At 42.2% G+C, this 16,561-nt stretch overlaps 1 protein-coding gene across 4 annotated transcripts in view; it reads left to right on the forward strand.

Annotated features, from left to right (window-relative positions):
• Nucleotides 1-16,561, forward strand: part of ZC3H18 (zinc finger CCCH-type containing 18) — a 51,490-nt gene that overhangs the window by 10,242 nt on the left and 24,687 nt on the right. For 3 of the 4 annotated variants that reach the window (XM_042437799.1, XM_042437801.1, XM_042437800.1), the window contains exons 3-9: nucleotides 402-486; nucleotides 1,417-1,571; nucleotides 1,798-1,890; nucleotides 4,201-4,358; nucleotides 6,394-6,426; nucleotides 8,010-8,136; nucleotides 8,863-9,137. In XM_042437799.1, the coding sequence (XP_042293733.1) occupies nucleotides 402-486; nucleotides 1,417-1,571; nucleotides 1,798-1,890; nucleotides 4,201-4,358; nucleotides 6,394-6,426; nucleotides 8,010-8,136; nucleotides 8,863-9,137 (926 nt within the window). The remainder of the gene's footprint in view (nucleotides 1-401; nucleotides 487-1,416; nucleotides 1,572-1,797; nucleotides 1,891-4,200; nucleotides 4,359-6,393; nucleotides 6,427-8,009; nucleotides 8,137-8,862; nucleotides 9,138-16,561) is intronic. The other variant, XM_042437802.1, reaches the window with a different exon arrangement.

Genomic DNA, 16,561 nt, shown 5'->3' on the forward strand with positions numbered 1-16,561 from the left:
AATAACTCCAAAATTGCCACTACTCCCCAGCCCTGATTTTGGTGGCATTGCATAATTTGATTATATGCAGATGTTTTCTTTTAAACAATTTGTTTCTTGTGTGTGTGAGTGCGTATGTTTTCCATGGTTTTATTGTCTTTTTTAGTTATGGTTCTTACCGTTTGTTTCTTTGGCAATATAGTGACATCCCTTGGGGCTGGCCCATCATGTTCCTCCTTCCACTTGTTGGGCAGCAGTTGGGTTGCGTGTTGTTCAGGCCTCTTCATCTGTCTCCCAGCATGCAATTTCTTGGCTTCTTCAGCCATCTCAGTCAGAGGCGTGCAGTGAACTGCTCTTTTGGCAGTTCTGTACTCGTAGCAGCTTCTGCGTTTCTGAAATGCCTGTCCATCTGTCTCTTTCAGGATGATGATCTAGAGGAGGGAGAGGTGAAAGACCCCAGTGACAGGAAAGTGAGGCCGCGTCTCACCTGCCGCTTTTTCGTTAAAGGTAGGAGGCAAGCCCAGGTATGCTCCACACAACCCTTTTCCCTTATAGGCAGCTGTATGAATGTATGTGTCTGTACTCCAACCTCCTCTGCTCAGACAGTATTGCCTGGGGTGGTTTCTGGCTGTTACTGAATAACATTCACGCTGTGAAACAGATTTCCAAGAGCAAGAATATTCTAAGGTTAGTCTCTGAAAGATGGTTCTCTAAGTGTTTTTGAGAATTTTCCAGTTTTTCATTACCTCTCTGAACAATATCCTATCTCCAGCAGTGGCTGTTCAGATGTAGTTCTTAACCATTGACCTTTCCCATGTGTTGGACTTCAGTACTTCAGTTCCCAGATCATTGACTGCTTTGGTTGGGGTTGTTAGGAGTTGAAGCTCAAAACATCTGGACAACCAGGCATTGAGAACCACAGCTTTAGAGAAGCCATCAGGGGAGGATGTGGAGAAAATAGTTCTTATCCACAGTTTGTCCTTGACATCTCGTTGGTGGACTATTTCTGGACAAGGAGTTTCTGTTTAATGAACATGGCTAGCAGCCTTTTTATCTACATGGATCTATCCCTGCTTCCGGCTGGTGGTGAAGAAGTGGGTGACAAGCACATATTCTCAGCTTTGGCAGTCCAAGCTGTCATGTTGGTTTCTGTACTGTTTTGCATTGCAGTTTGTGTATTATTATGCTGCTTTTACTACATTATATCACTGCCCTGAAAAAGTTTTGGAAAGGGGTGAGAGGAATTCTTAACGTAATAAGTAAACCAGTAGCCAAGTGTTGAACTACATTGTGGGATGATCTTTAAACATGAAGCAGGTGAGCATGAGAGGAGCAGGCATCTAGTTTCCTCTAGAAATGCTGAATACATGCTGTTGATGTTTTTGGCATTGTTATGCATGAAGACTTTACCGCTTCTGTGTTTTCTCCCACCTGCAGGACACTGCACTTGGGGCATGAATTGCCGGTTTATTCATCCAGGTGTGAATGACAAGGGAAATTACTCTTTGATCACCAAGCCAGAGCCTTTCCCTCCAAATGGTGCGCCTCCTATCGGTCCTGGCCCTCACCCACTGATGCCAGCCAATCCTTGGGTATAGTAATACTGCTTTTTTTTAAAGGGAGGGGGGTATATGAAATGAATGCTAAGCAGTTCAGCTGACCAGCTTGCATTAGAACAGGGGTGGGTGAAATACAGCCCTTGGACCACATATATTCCCACCCCCCCCCCCCCCCCCACACACACAGTTTTTAGAGAGAGGAAGGTGGTCATAATGAAAATGTGTGTCATTTCATTCTGGGATCTTTCCTTTGTAAAAGGGACAGCCTGTTGTTGATGAAATCTTGCCACCTCCACCTCCAGACCCTCCAACAGAAAGTGCCTGGGAACGCGGACTCCGTCATGCTAAAGAGGTAAACCAGCTTTCCTATTTGGGTCAGAATTAAATTTAGATTTCTGTTTTGGACGAAATTATTAGTTATGTCCCCCTCCCCTCATTTTAAATAATATTTTGGTATCTGGAAGGTGTTGTGTGGAGTCAGGAGATGTAGAATTAATAGTGCACTTATTAACAGCTCCATAAATGTGCATGTCTAATACCTGGAAAACTAAGTGGGTGGCATGGGCAGGAATCTTTAACCAAGATAGAATGGATATATGGGATGTGGCATGTATGGCAAAGCTGACCAATGTTGAGTCTGATAATATAGGCAAGGAAATCGCCATTTTAGACAACAGTGCTCTTTATTTACACACTGCTGGGGGTGTGGGGTTCAAAAAACATCAATCCATGTGAGTTTTTGAGTAGAATGTCTCAGGTTTGGAAATACAGATTCACATTTGCTTGTGTATGTATAGCAATAAAAAATAGAAAGAGACAACTTAACTCTTTTGGACAAAAAAGACGGGGAGACTGCATGTGAAGTTGCACAGCACCTTACAAATTCATTTACATCATCTTTTCAAACTGTGATTTGGATGCTGAACTTTCTGTCCCTCTCCTTGGTGTATAAAGGCAGATGGAAACAACGAAGGAAGGGGATAGAATCTACCAATACTTTTGAGACTGACTGATTTATTTAAGCATGAGCTTTTGTGGATTTCAGTCCACTTCTACAGACACACTGATCAGATGAGAATTGCCCGGTCCTCAAGGATTGCAGGAAAGGTTTCCCCAATTTAGTTAAAATGAGAACTTGCCATTTCTGACAACTTGCAATCAGAAATCTCATCTCCTCCCCTTGTGTACTGGGGACAAAGAAAGGTAGGGAGGCAGTTGGCCTGCCTTGCCAAACAGGGCCTGTGCTGTAGGTTGTTCTTCAGGTTCCCCACCATTGGCCCTTCTCAGCATTGCTATTTGAGATTCTTTATTTGGAAGCACAAAGGACTGCACTCATCCCCTTTTGTGAGGAGCATGCATGCCCCACCATTGTGTGAGAGCCTTTTCTCAGTCAGTTATTTCCTCAGTGATATGGCAAGCATGTTCTAGACCACATGCAACAATCTCACTCTTTTGTTTAGAACAGTTTCCATAGGAAATCCTGTTTAAACATTTACTTAGCAGACAAAGTCCCTGTGTTACTCGAAAAGCTGAGATTGCTACACAGGTTACCTTTCAGAAAAACCAGCAACAACCAGGGCACAAAAGCTACGTCACTCTTGTGCTAACATTGCTGATGTTCTAGTGAGGTCATGGTGGGTTGCACAAAGCAACATGTGAGAGTCCAATGCAAGCCTGCATGGTTGAGCCAAACCCCATTCTATGATCATACATGGAGCAGTGAGTGGAAATCAGTCTTTGGAAGCAGCTATCAGTTTAAGCACAGAATGGAGCTACATTGCATTTTGGGATTGTTTAGGGGGGGGAAAGTAGGAGGATATGAAATATTTTGGTACATCAAATTATATTTGAATTACTTAGTTGGAATTAAGTTTTTTACAAGAAGGAAGAGTAATTACCTAGTTTTACTTTGAAGAAAAAGCAGCCATCACACCCATATCTGGAATTTACCCACATCTGAATCTGGGTCTCTTTCTTGTTAGATGTGCCCCCCACATGAATGGGTTTTTGTCCATTTTTCAGTATACCTGTGGAGACAATAAGCAGCCTAGGATACATCCAGCAGCAAACTTGCCTTTGGCCTCAGTCCAGATCAGGAGCAGCATCCTCCTTGTGGACCTGTGGCTGTTTACTCTTCCAGCTTAAAGTAGATGAATTAAGCATGTTTTTTTTTAAAAAAAGGTTCATTTCAATATGTAACTCGGCCTTAATGTATTGAGGAGAGATTTTATTGTTATAGTCCTAAAGAAAAAAGAATGAGTGGAATGACCTCAGATATGTGCTCTAAAATATCAGATACAATTAAAACTCTGAAGGCAGGGCCATGTGACCTGGTGCCCCCCAAATGTTTGGGGCTACAGCTCTCAGTATCCCTTACCAATGACTAATGCTGGACTGGACTGGTCAATGTTAACTAAAAAAGCATCAGGATGCCCACCTGGGCTGAATCACAGAACTCGAAAGAGTTATTGTCTGGACTCCAGTTCTCCAAATCCTGCAGCCAGTATGGTCAGATTCTGGAAGTTTTTTTTTAAAGGAAGCAATATAGAATTGGGATTTAGTGAGACATTAACATCTCTGCATTTGGATCCAAGCGTCCAGCTTCTGTAGGCTTCTCTGCCTCTTGTTTAGACTGACAGTTCATACGCTTTCACCCTCCTAGGTGCTGAAAAAGGCCACAATGCGGAAAGAGCAGGAGCCTGATTTTGAGGAGAAGCGGTTCACAATCACTATAGGGGAGGATGAGCGAGAGTTTGACAAAGAGAATGAAGGTTTCAGAGACTGGAACTACCGCATCACTCGAGATGTCCGAGACTCAACGTAAGGCACTGTTTGAATCTTGCAGTCCGTAGAACCGACATCAAAATTCCAGCAGGATTGGTAATACAGCAAGGAGAAGAAAACTAAGGGAAGCATGATTGCTAAGCAGCTTTCTTCTTCTAGCTGTACTGCCAGCCACCAGAGGGCATTGTTAGCTTACCCAGAAATCAATTGATATAGGAAAGTGCCTTGGGCTGTTTTTGTCAACACGCATGGGTGTGCATTGGAGGTGGGACAGCCATGTGCGTTTTAACCCACTATTCAGTGTATAGAATGAAAAAAGCAGCAAGACTGCTTTCTGCTGGTTTGGAAACACAATGGTAAAACAAGCCTCACAGTCCAGTTAGTTGTGACATTCCCTGCCTCTTCTGTCATAATACTCAGTGGGTTTTTAGTATTGTTACGTTGGCAAATTGTATTCCAATCTTAAGTCGGAAATGACTCGAAGACAAACAACACACACTTTAAAAAGTAGGTCAGGTAATCTTCCCTGGAGATCCAGCAACTGTGAGTAGGCTGGTGTGTACTGATCACAGTCTCGGCATGGCAGCTGATCACAGCCTCCATGAATCATCCCAGTGGACCAATAGCTTGCGGGTTTCAATCCATTTAGTGTGGGCTGTGCATTGAGTGTGGATGGAACCCCTGAGTAAATAGAGAGAGAGCTAAAGAGAGCTCATGTAATACCCAGAATGCTGGAAGGATGACCTCTGGCAGGACTGTGTTTCTTCCTTACGTCCTCAGTGGCGCTGCACATGAGCACAGAATTTGGTGCAAGAATCTTGGGAGATGGGTATGTTGCATATGTATGCAGTGAGTCTTCCACATTTGCTGGGGTTAAAGATGCAAGACCACTGTGAAAGTTGAAAAACTGCAAATGAACACTTTTTTTTACTAGATAGAACACTTCTCTGGGCATCGGTAGCTCCTCCAGTGCAACTCTGTGATCTATATCTGCCAAAAGTTGACTTTAGAATTGCACTGGAGGATCTACAAAGGCCTAGAGAAATGTTCTCTCTAGGAATGTCTAGGTCCTCCAATGCAACTTCTGGTGGACAATGATCATAGAGTCGCACTGGAAGACTTAGAGATTCCTAGAGAGAACCTATTAATGAAATCTGTGAATAATCAAATTTGCGAAAGTCAAAGCCATGAATGTGGAAGGCTGGCTGTATGTATGTTAGATGAAAGGTCTGTTGCCTGTGGCTATGAAAAATAATCCTTAAATTGACAGTATGTATGAAATCTTGAAAACTGGGGTGGAAAAGGCTGCAGTTGGTCAGGATAGTTATTGGGATAACCTTTGAAGTTTAAAGTTTTGCCCATTCTTTGGTGCCCAGAAAAGCAAAATCATTCCTGCAGAGGATGTGCAAAACATCAGTTCTTTGCACAGCATTATTATATTAAGTAAGTATGTCTTGCCTGCCCATATGTTTGAAACCATCTTCCAATTGACCTGCAACTCACTTCTCCCAGTCTGGCACTTGGGCAAGCCTTGAAGGTTTCACCTTCAGGTTTCATGTATAACAGCAGAGCATCTCTGGATATCTGTTCTGATAGGACTGCTTGTAATTTGTACCCTGGTTTCTCATTTCTTCTGCACATCTCTTGGGGATGGCTGCAGCTGCTTGGCTTGTTTGGTTTTTGACAAAGTATGGCCCAGAGGCGTTCTTGCAATAGATCAGTTCCAAGGTATTTATGAAGATGGCATTGGAGGCTGGTGCTTTGGTTTGCAGCACACCAGAATCCTATTTGTTATTTCATTTTTTAAAAAAATTGAATGATCAGGAAGGCAGGAAGCATAGCAGGCACCAAGGGAGAGATCATCATATTGGGGATTCCAAGCTTAGGGCACTGTAAAAAAATTTCCAGTGCTCAGTTTTCTGGAAGGTTCCCATCACCACCCTTCCCCACGGGGTTCAATTTTGAGAACAAATTTTAACTTGTTATTGAAATTAACTTGTGATGTGTGAAGACGGCTGATCACTTCATAAATCTCTTCTTCCTCCCACCCTCTTTCTTGGAAAAACTCCAGTGAGGTGGACATCAAAGACAACGCTAACTTGGGGTAAGCAGTCTCTAATCTCTCTTGTGTTTACAGCTGGGCCCATGTTGCTTTCATTTTGATCCCTTGCAATTCTTAGGAATTCTTAGGACAATAGCCGCTGTTGCATAAGGCTTGGCTCCCACTTGACCAAGTCTTCCTGGTGTGCATTCTAGTTTGGAGGCTGCCGGGTGCTGGAAGATCTTAGAAAAGTTTGCCATAACTGCCATGCTTCTAAGTCAAATGCCTCTGAGTGTTGTGCAGCACATGGTATGGGAACATTCCCACAAGGTGGTGCTCAAGTCTTTTTGGTCATTTTTTCCAGTCATTTTTTCTTGTCGTTGCCACTAAGTCCAATAACTGGGGTAGTGTGCCATACTCTAAGTCTTTTGCAGAAAGCCATTGCTTTGTTAATGGCCTAAATCCAATTGCTAGTTGCAGCTAGAGTAAACCTACTGAATCACTGAGATTTACATAAATGTTGACTCAACATTCAGCTGTTGGATCTACTTTCTCAGGTACTAGCAATTGTATTTAGGGCATTAGAATGCCAATATCTTTCCACCAAAGATTTCATTGTGTTCTTCTACAGCATGAAAGTAGCCATTTCAGTATTAATCTCCCAGATCTTTTATTTATGTTTTGCTAGAGCTGTCTTTGAATTTTAAGAAAAATTAAGCTGACATGCTAATTGAATATGTGTGTTTTAATTTACTAGTAGATTGATTATAGTGGCTTGAGCATTGGACTATGACTGAAGACTAGAGTTCAAAACCCGGCTCAGCCACAGAATCCCACTGAGTGGCCTTAGGCAAGTCACTTAGCCTCAAAGGAAGGCAAAGGTGAACCCCTTCTGAACAGATCATGCCAAGAAAGCCCCATGATTGGTTTGCCTTAGGGTCTCCATAAGTCAGAAATTATTTAATGTCTCAACCATCATGGCTGGTTTTCTGTATCCCAAGGAATGGCAGATGTTGAAGTTATCTGGAAAACAAAACGAGAAATGTCTCATTGTTCCCTTTTATGCAGAGAGATTAAACATTGCTTGCAGTCCTGTGGATGCTCCTTTTCCCCCCTGTCTCTATCAGATGCAGATGACGAAGGAGCAATGCTCGCTACCGTATTTCTTAGTGGCATTGCATGTGCCCACTCATGCCCTTTTGTAAAACAGGCAACACAGCCACAGCAGGGAGGTTCAAACCAGTTGCTGTGACATCATGGGTGCTGTCACATTACAAGGTCACCATTTTTTTAACTCTCTGCCTGAGTGCCCATGCACATTAAAATTAGGAAATGTGACGATGGACGCTTGCTTTCTGGCCAAGACTAGAAGGAGCAAATGGAAAATGCAAAGTTTTTCAAACCTGGGTAGTTAGCTTTATTTTTTTCAAGGGATAATCTCAAAAAGATCCGCATGTTATATCAATCACAAGTGAACAACACAGTTGACCCCATTTTCATGTTCCTGTTATCATCACTGGATCAGTCTAGACATGACATTTGATTCAACTCTTGCTTTTAAGTGATGTTGGTTTTGGCAAAAATTGAAGGAATAGCTGGCAATTCTGCTTAATTTGAACATTATTCTTCTATTGATTCCCATATAGGGCTGATCCTTATGCGGATCCTTACTATGATTATGATATGGAACGATTTTGGCGAGGTGGACAGTATGAGAACTTCAGAGTGCAGTATACAGACCCGGATCCATACCGGAACTATAGATTGAGTAAGGCAAGTAAAGCTTCCTCCTGGGACATTCTCTTTTCATAGACTCAAAATGCTTCTTTTGCCATGAGTTGATTCAGATTACCAGTTTCAGCCTAGACAGCCGGAAAGGGCATTTCTTACACGTTAGCAGAATCAGTTACCAGGAACTAGTTAGCCGATTTAGTTACCAGGAATAAGTTAGCCAAATTAGTTACCAGGAATAAGTTAGCCAAATTAGTTACCAACTTCAAATAAGTCAAAGAATTCAGGAGCTGAAAGACCCTGCACCAGCTCCATTGAGAGAGGAAATCAAACCGAGATCAAACCCAGAGAGATGACACCCTGAAGCAGACTGTAAAGTATCTTTTATTTCAAGTTATCTAGAGCTGGGGGAGGAGAAAATGTTTTACTTTTGTTCTTTAGATTAAACTCCCCCCCCCCCTTTGAATTTTACATTCAGCATGAGAGCCTTTTTGGGTAAAAGAGTTTGATTTCACCAGGGTACCGGCGTTGCACACCCAAATCTGCCACCATCTTTAGTTGGGTGTGTCTTCACAGGGACGACTGTATTCCAAAATCCAAAACATTTCTGGTCCTGTGCATTTTGGATAAAGGAGATTTAGTCAGTATTACGTTGTTGAGCAGCTGGACCATGTGACTTCTGTAATTCATTAATATAGAAAGTGCATGATGTATGTACCCATGGGGCATGAAAACTCTCTTCATGTTGTCAGTCTTTTTCCCCACAAGGAAAGGGAAAGAGAGCGGGAAAGGGAGAACCGCCAGCGAGAACGGGAACGCGAGCGGGAGAGGGAGCGGGAACGCGAGCGTCGGCAGAGGGAGCGGGAACGCGAAAGAGAGAGGGAGCGTGACAAAGAACGCCAACGGAGGAAAGAAGAATGGGAAAGAGAAAGGGAGCGCATCAAGAGAGACGAGAAGGACCGCCAACACCGAGACCGGGACCGAGACAAAGACCGGGAGAAAGAGAAGGAGAAGCCAAAACCCCGGTCCCCGCAGCCAACAAGGTACAAAACTTTACTTTCTGTTTCGTGTTGTTTGTGGGCTCAGCAGGTGTAGGGTAGGAGGCTTAGTTAATCCTGGTAATCAGAGAGCTGGCAGTCTGTGAGGACCTGGAGTGATGCATCAGGTTATGGAGAGAGTTGTGTCTCGTTCACTTTGTGATAGCTTCTTGACCGGGAGGACGAAGGTAGTTGAACTACAGTGGCTTATGTGTAAGCTAAGAAACATGGATCATGTGATCAATTTCTCTTGAGTATTGTGCATTGCAAAAAGAAACCCTGAAACCTGTGCAGGGAATATCCTCCATGGATTCTAAATGAAGTCAAAATGAAACCTCACGAGACCTGCTGCATTAATAGGTTTATAAAGCATTATGGGGGTTTTAAAGTTCAGTTTTTCCTTCCATTGACAACAGTTTTCCTCTGTCTCATATTGATAGGTCTTAACTTTCCTTCATACAGTATTTTTTAAATTTATTTTGAGTATTCATACTACAGTCTTTATCCACAAAGGCTCTCAGAGCAGCTTACAGATTGCTAATATTTGTCAGTGTTCTTTTGTTCAAAAAGTCCAACCAATGGGAGGCTGGGGTCATAAATGGCCAGTTTCTAGCACTCTTGTTGTTTTGGTTTTTATGTATCGATGTCTTGTCTACCATGAGCTGTTGGAAAGGTTGCCTGGGACTGTAGGGAATAGCATGAATGAATGTTTCCTTCCTTCTGACATCTCTGTTCCTTCTATCCAAATTCTAGGGGCCATCAAAAAAACCCTCTTCCTAACCTTTCCTTCCCTTTCCCTGCTTCTTCCATCCATTACTCCAGTTCTTGCTGAAAAACTCCACATAGATTGGATTATGCATCGCAAGTAACTTGTACTAACCTAGGTGCCAAATACTGAGTTATTTTGGCACCAAACTGAGTTAGGATTTTGCTTGATTTCATTACAGTGGGTACACAGATTGTGAGAGAAGGTGCTATAGCTTCCAATGGGGGAAACCCCAAATTCTCCCAAAGTGTTCATCATCTGGGCTGGAAAATTTTCAAGTGACACATTTTTCCATGGGAAATTTTCCACACTCTGTGTGTATGTGTGTGTCTTCATTCATAGTCGTCTGGGCTGTTGTACTGGAATCAATCATGTTAGATAGGCTAAATACAGGGTATAAAGTTCTAATTATTCTTCTGAGGAAGTAAGCATTGACAAAGCCTAGTGCTAAGGGCAATAGACTAACAAAAGAATGCATTGCTGCACTTGCTTCAGTTGCATAAAATCTGTTCCTTCTCAATAAATCGCAAGGACCAGTATTCAGGCGGTTGTACTGGGCCAGCTTTTTCTCAGTTTGAAATGGAACTGATAATTAGCACAGAGAGTGCGCAAATGAAGCTGAAGGTACTACAGCTACACCTCAGCTGAAGAAAGTTACACAGTTGACATAACACATAATTTACATCGAGTACACCTTGGGCAAAACACATGCTCTCAGCCTCAGGGGAAAGCAATGGCAAACCTCCTCTGAACAAATATTGCCAAGAAAACCCCATGATAGTTTTGCCTTAGGGTCGCCATAACAGCATAACAAAACATCCCTCTTCAGGTATGTGTCTTTGAAAAGAAAACTAATGTTCTTTCAGGTACAGTATAGTCATTTTTGCTAAACATAAAGGAAGCATATGTTATTCTCTTTATATAATTAGCGACATCCCAGTAAGATAATTGGCACATAAAACTTTGAATGGGTTTGACTGGAACATTTAAACTGAAGATGCTAAATCAGATAATACTATTTGGAACACTAAAAACATTCCCGCTTGTCCTTTTTTTAAAAAATTGCCACTCTTGGCGTCTTCTTTCAAATAATCCATGGGTGCCCATGCCTTGCTTTGCTTCCCCAAAACATCTCAAGAGGGGTTTTGGTTTGGTTTTTAAGGATATTGGTTTAGCCTATGACAAGTCTTGGGGATGGAAAATTGTCTCCTGGACTCCAGAATTTGTCCACCCGGAATTAGACTTCGTCCCGTTACAGACAGGCAAAAAGTACGTGCCTCGCACATACTAGGGTTAGAAAGGGGCGCCCTTTCCGGATGCCCCTAACCCTAGTATGCGCTTGGTGCGTACAAAATGGCGGCGCCCATTCTACACGGGTGCCACCATTTTGACATCGCGGACACCTAGCATCCTCATGTCGTGCGGCGGAAATGACGCCACAAGTGCGCCGTTGGCAATTTGCGGCGCCATTTCCACGCCGCAAGAAGAAGCTGCATTTTGCAGCTTCTTTTTTGTTGCATCCGGGAATCACACAGTTTGTCCGCTGCAGTTCCTGGACGCAGCAACCAGTGACGCCGGCAGACCGCTCTTTTTGGGCAGTCTGTAAAGTGCCTTCATTTCTTAAATTCAGCCAGCAGTTCCTGTTCTTTTTCCCGTGCAGTTCATATATTCAGCCTGTAGTCAGAATATGTGAACCGGAGACCCAGGACCTTAAAGGGAGTGCCTCCAACCTTCCTGTTGTCCTGGTGCTTCTCTGGAGTTCTTGCCCTCTAGTTTCACTGCTGGCCTCACTTCAAGAACCAATGTAAGCTCTCATGACAGCATCATGCATCCCAACAGCTTCTTGGTGCTCATTATATAACTCATCCAGCTGGTGAATAAGCCAGGTGATGTAAGATTGATGTAAGATGGAAATGTACACTGATTGCTAAAAGCCAAGGTTCCTAGCTATCTAGTTGTTATTTTCAAGGAGCCAGTCCAGTTCCCAATGGCAAGGAAATGCATTCTTTTCTCTCTCAAGTATTTGGGTTCAAGTTTTCTATACTTAACTGCTAATGATATCAGTCCGCCATATTTCCTCATTATCACTCACCTGATTCCTTAGAGAATTCAGAATGGGAGATATGAGAGCAGTTTTGCAGGTATTTGTTGTTGTTGTTGTTGTTAGTAAAACCAGATCTTTAGTTCCAAGTGATAAAGAATGTGTATCACAATTATATTTTTTGGGTTTGCCAGATGTCCAGAGATAATGAGACCTTCCTAAAGTTGAATTGAGTGGCATGTGCCCTTTTGGAAAACATGCTCAGGCATACTGTGAATGTGGCTGAAGATGCTCTTCTTATGGCGCAGGCTTGTACATGTTTACTTAGAAGTAAACTGCACTGGGTTCAACAGAGCTTAACCCAAGTAGATTTTTTAGGATTTGTGTCCTGAAGCTGCAATTCTTCTTTAAAAAATGATTTCTGGGTAATAAATTCCATGAAATACAGTATGACTTCTATGTAAATATGCACAGGATTGCACGTTAAAAAAATGTATTATGCCACTCCTAAAGAGCCTGCTTCCTTTTTCGACTCATTCAATTAAAAAAAGAAAGAACCCTTGAGTGTTTATTTGCCAAGAGGAAGAGAAGAATAACAGAGGAAGTGGCGCTCTCTCTGCCATTCTCCAGGGAAGCGACGTCAGCCTTATCTGGAAACCTATGCAGAAGCCAGCCATATCTGAGAGGCTGGGTTGTGTATGTGTGCTTTTTTTATGAACGTTAATCCTTACGGATGCTCTGCAGTTTATTTAGATTTAATTTGTTGGCCTAGGCTCTTCAGTCTTTAGTATGTGACGCTCTTGCTGATGACCTTAACGTTTGGGGCGATCGGTTGCTTGCTTATTCAGTTCCCCAGCTCCTTCCCCGGAGTGGTGCTCTATAAACGGAAATTCTAATTATAGCTCTTTAATTTAGCCTCCAAAGAAGCGAATTAATAATCTGGAGGTTTGTTTAATGTGTAACATCTTTAGAAATTCTTGGGTGTCTAAACAGCCTCCTTCTTCCTTCCAGTGGGAGTGACTTTACATTCATTGAGTTTATTTATAGACGTCTGTGCTTTCCCTAATCATTAAATCCTGGCTCGCTTCTTGGCAACTCCTGCCTCTTGCGTAGTCTCAGGCCGAAGCTGTTCAGGCGTTCACGTGACGCGGCCAGGGCTTCAGGTGCTCCAATGCTTCCTGCTGAGGGTGACTGCCTCCAGTGATGAGGACTTCGGTAAAGCAGCTTTGCGCTGGGTTTTTAAAACCTCTTGCAAACCTCTGAAAGTCACATCGCAAAGGGCAATTTTGCATTTTTCAAAAACCTCACTCACTTCTGCTCCAGACTTGGGGAAACGTAGCTTCTTTGTATTACTATATAGGCCTGTTACAGACTGCCAAAATAAAGCTGCTTGGGGTCTCTTTGGAGGTATGCTATTTAAATGATGCCTGGGTCCTAAGAGTCCGGAGGTCGCGCCAAAGCCACACTCCATTCCTAAGCACTGGAGTGTGGCTTTGGTGCAGCTTCTGGATTCTTAGGATGCATGCATCATTTAAACAGCATATCTCCAAAGAGACCCCAAGCAGCTTTATTTTGGCAGTCTGTAACAGGTCAAAGAATCCCCCAGAATCTCAGGTTGTCTAGGGAATTCTGTAACCCAAAAAGTGATTTTCTCGATCTCTGGCCTCTAGGGCTGCATTTGCACGCCACCCAAAGTGGTTTGTTTCTTTCTTTAATGGAACATGTACTTGATGTCTTTAGAACTAGAAATAAGAAAGTATGGGGAGATGGCATTTAAATGGGCAGCAGACTTCTCACACATGGTGTGTTGATAAAAGAGACCTGTGCACCCATGCTGGCCTGGGGGTTCTGGGAGTTGTAGTCCAAAAATGTTACTTTTCCAAGCAATAGGCTGCCCAAAACACAACCCTGTCACTTTTCAGAGGGTCTCGATCCTTCCAGAACTCTTTAAACTCAATTCTGCACACCATATTATTATTATTATTATTATTATTATTATTATTATTATTTATTTATTTATTTATTTATAAAGCGCTGTAAATTTACACAGCGCTGTACATACAATCTTTTTAATTGGACGGTTCCCTGCCCTCAGGCTTACAATCTATAAAGACACAACACAAAGGGAGTGGTGGTGGGGAAGGGGCACCAAAACATCATAGATACCAGTTGCTTGGGTCTCATTCCCCTCCTGCCTGAATGCATTAGCAAAATAATCCTGTTATAAGTTGTTAGCTGGAGAGACCTTGTTTCCTATCCCTTTTCAGCTGTGCTACTCATAGTATATGCCTTGGGCACCTGCTGAGCCAAACCCACCTCACAGGTTGTTATGAGAATGATGAAGGATGACACACACACAAAGTACACCATCCTGAGCTCTCTAGAGGAAAGATGCTAAGTAGTGGAAGGTGCTTTTTCTGGTTCTTTTGTCACTTACATCCGGTTCTGAAAAATGAAGTTGAGAGAGAGAGAGAGAGAGAGCCAGTGCCAGGAAATATCATGATGCAATCTGGCTGTTTCGCCACGTGGAGAATGCCTATTGTACATGTGCTTTAAATAAAGCCAGCTATGGCTTTATCTCAATGAACTAACTTGATTCTTCAAGGGTGGTCTCCCCATTTCCCTAGCTGCAGAGTGGGATATAAAGAAGCTGTAAAAGGAAAGAAGGGGTGGAATTCAGAAATGCAAAGGAGCATTTCAAAGAATGTTTTTACAACTAGTCAACCCAGTGGGAAAGCTGCCATCCTATTAAGGTGACTCAGGGCAAAGGAAGGAAAGGGATTTTTTTAAAAGCACCAATCTTGCCCGTTCAGGTCATATTGAATCCAGTAATGATGACATCCAAGCCTGTTCTTGTCTGCTCAGATTATGGTTTGTTTGAGATTAATCTCTGCTAATCTAGAGATGTCGTAACGTTGCATGAGGGCTCGGTTTAAAATCTGCTTTGTTTCTCATCTGTTTCCATTGCACCCCTCCCTTTTAAAAACACACAATGAAATACATATTCAGAAATGCATATTGCCACCTTCATGTGTTTCCTGTAGGAAACTACCTTGCTCTGGCTGTTTGTGTGGCTTTTTCTTTTCTTCATCCAACCCAGTATTGCTTTCTCTGACTCACTTCTGGAATGGAAGGTTCTCCAAAGTGGAAAATTTTCTAGAAAACTTTCCAATGCTAAATTTTTCTGCAGATCGTTCTCCACATCATTCATAGTTAGCCAAAGGTTTCTGGGCAGTTGTATTGTTATCAATAATGTTAGATGAGCTAAATATAGCATATGAAGCTATTCTTCTAGGGAGGAAAACATTGATAAGCCTTAGTGTTCAGAGGAATAGACTAACTGATGAACCCACTGCAAAGTTTGTTTCCGTTTTGCAAAATCTCACTTCTCAACAGAATTACATCCCTCCTTTAATGAAATAGACGTTTTAAGTAGTTGTACTCAGTTGGATTTTTCTTGGCATGAAATGAAACCAGTAAGTAGTAGAGATAGTAAGTCAAGTATATACTACAGTTATAATTCAAGAAAAGAAAGATAAACTATTGATAGATCAGTTATAGCTCCCTTTAAGTATGTGTCCAGAAAAACGTGCTCTTTCAAGGGTAGTCATTTTTTTTTTTTTTGGTTAAACATAAGAGGATGCTATTCTCTTTACATGAATTAAAATTAGTTATTGCTAAAAATTAAGCATACAAATGAATAAATTCCACTTAAAGCTACAAATGGATTTGAATACAGCTTTTAAACCAAACGTGCTAAATCAGATAAGAGATCAATTTTCACATTACACTACTTTGTAGCACTTTAACTGGCATGCCATGGGATTTATAGGTTCATGAGGCATAAGAGGTCTCTGGATGAGAATTCTAAATAGCTAATACAACTACAAATCTTGGGATCTCGTAAGATGGAGCCGTGGCAATTAAAGTGGTATCCAAGTGCTATAATGGTATAGCGTGAAAGACTTCTATCCCATGGTCAGCCATGGGATTGGATAAAAAGTTAGCTATGGCATACTGTTACCACAAAATGAAGAATTTCTTATGGACTAGTACATTTATGAGGTTCAGTGCAGGATGTGGTCATGGCATATATGCCATATATCCAGAGATTGGTGATAGTGTCACCAAATTTTCAGCAGCAGAAGGAACAGTTAGGGAAAGCGTAAAGAAGATTCCATTAGAAAAGTAAACGATTTCCATCAGAAAGGGTGTAATCCACTCCCAGCTCGTGACAGATTGACAAAGCAAGATGAATAAACACCTAAACTAGGAAGCAAGATATTTTCCATCATGAACAAACCACTCCCAGTCCTCATTGAGCCTAAACCTGATATTGTCAAGGCTGATAGTGCCTGATGTTGGAACCTCCCTTTGGAAACTTCCAAGTATGGCAGCTTTCAGGTCAGTTACAAAACGTTCCCAGGATACAACATGCTCCCCCTGCTGGGTGCTGAGCACTCCCATTGTTATCATCTCTCTTCACTTCTTAATCTGAGTGTCAGTATGTGCCTTCATGTTGCCTGTAGACATATGGGAACCCCAACAGATTTCATAGGGTTTTCATAAGCAAGGTATCCTCAGAGGTGGTTTTGCCAGTTCCTTCCTCTGAAATGTCACCTA

Source organism: Sceloporus undulatus, chromosome 8, assembly GCF_019175285.1.
Source record: "Sceloporus undulatus isolate JIND9_A2432 ecotype Alabama chromosome 8, SceUnd_v1.1, whole genome shotgun sequence".
Taxonomy (NCBI): Eukaryota; Metazoa; Chordata; class Lepidosauria; order Squamata; family Phrynosomatidae; genus Sceloporus; species Sceloporus undulatus.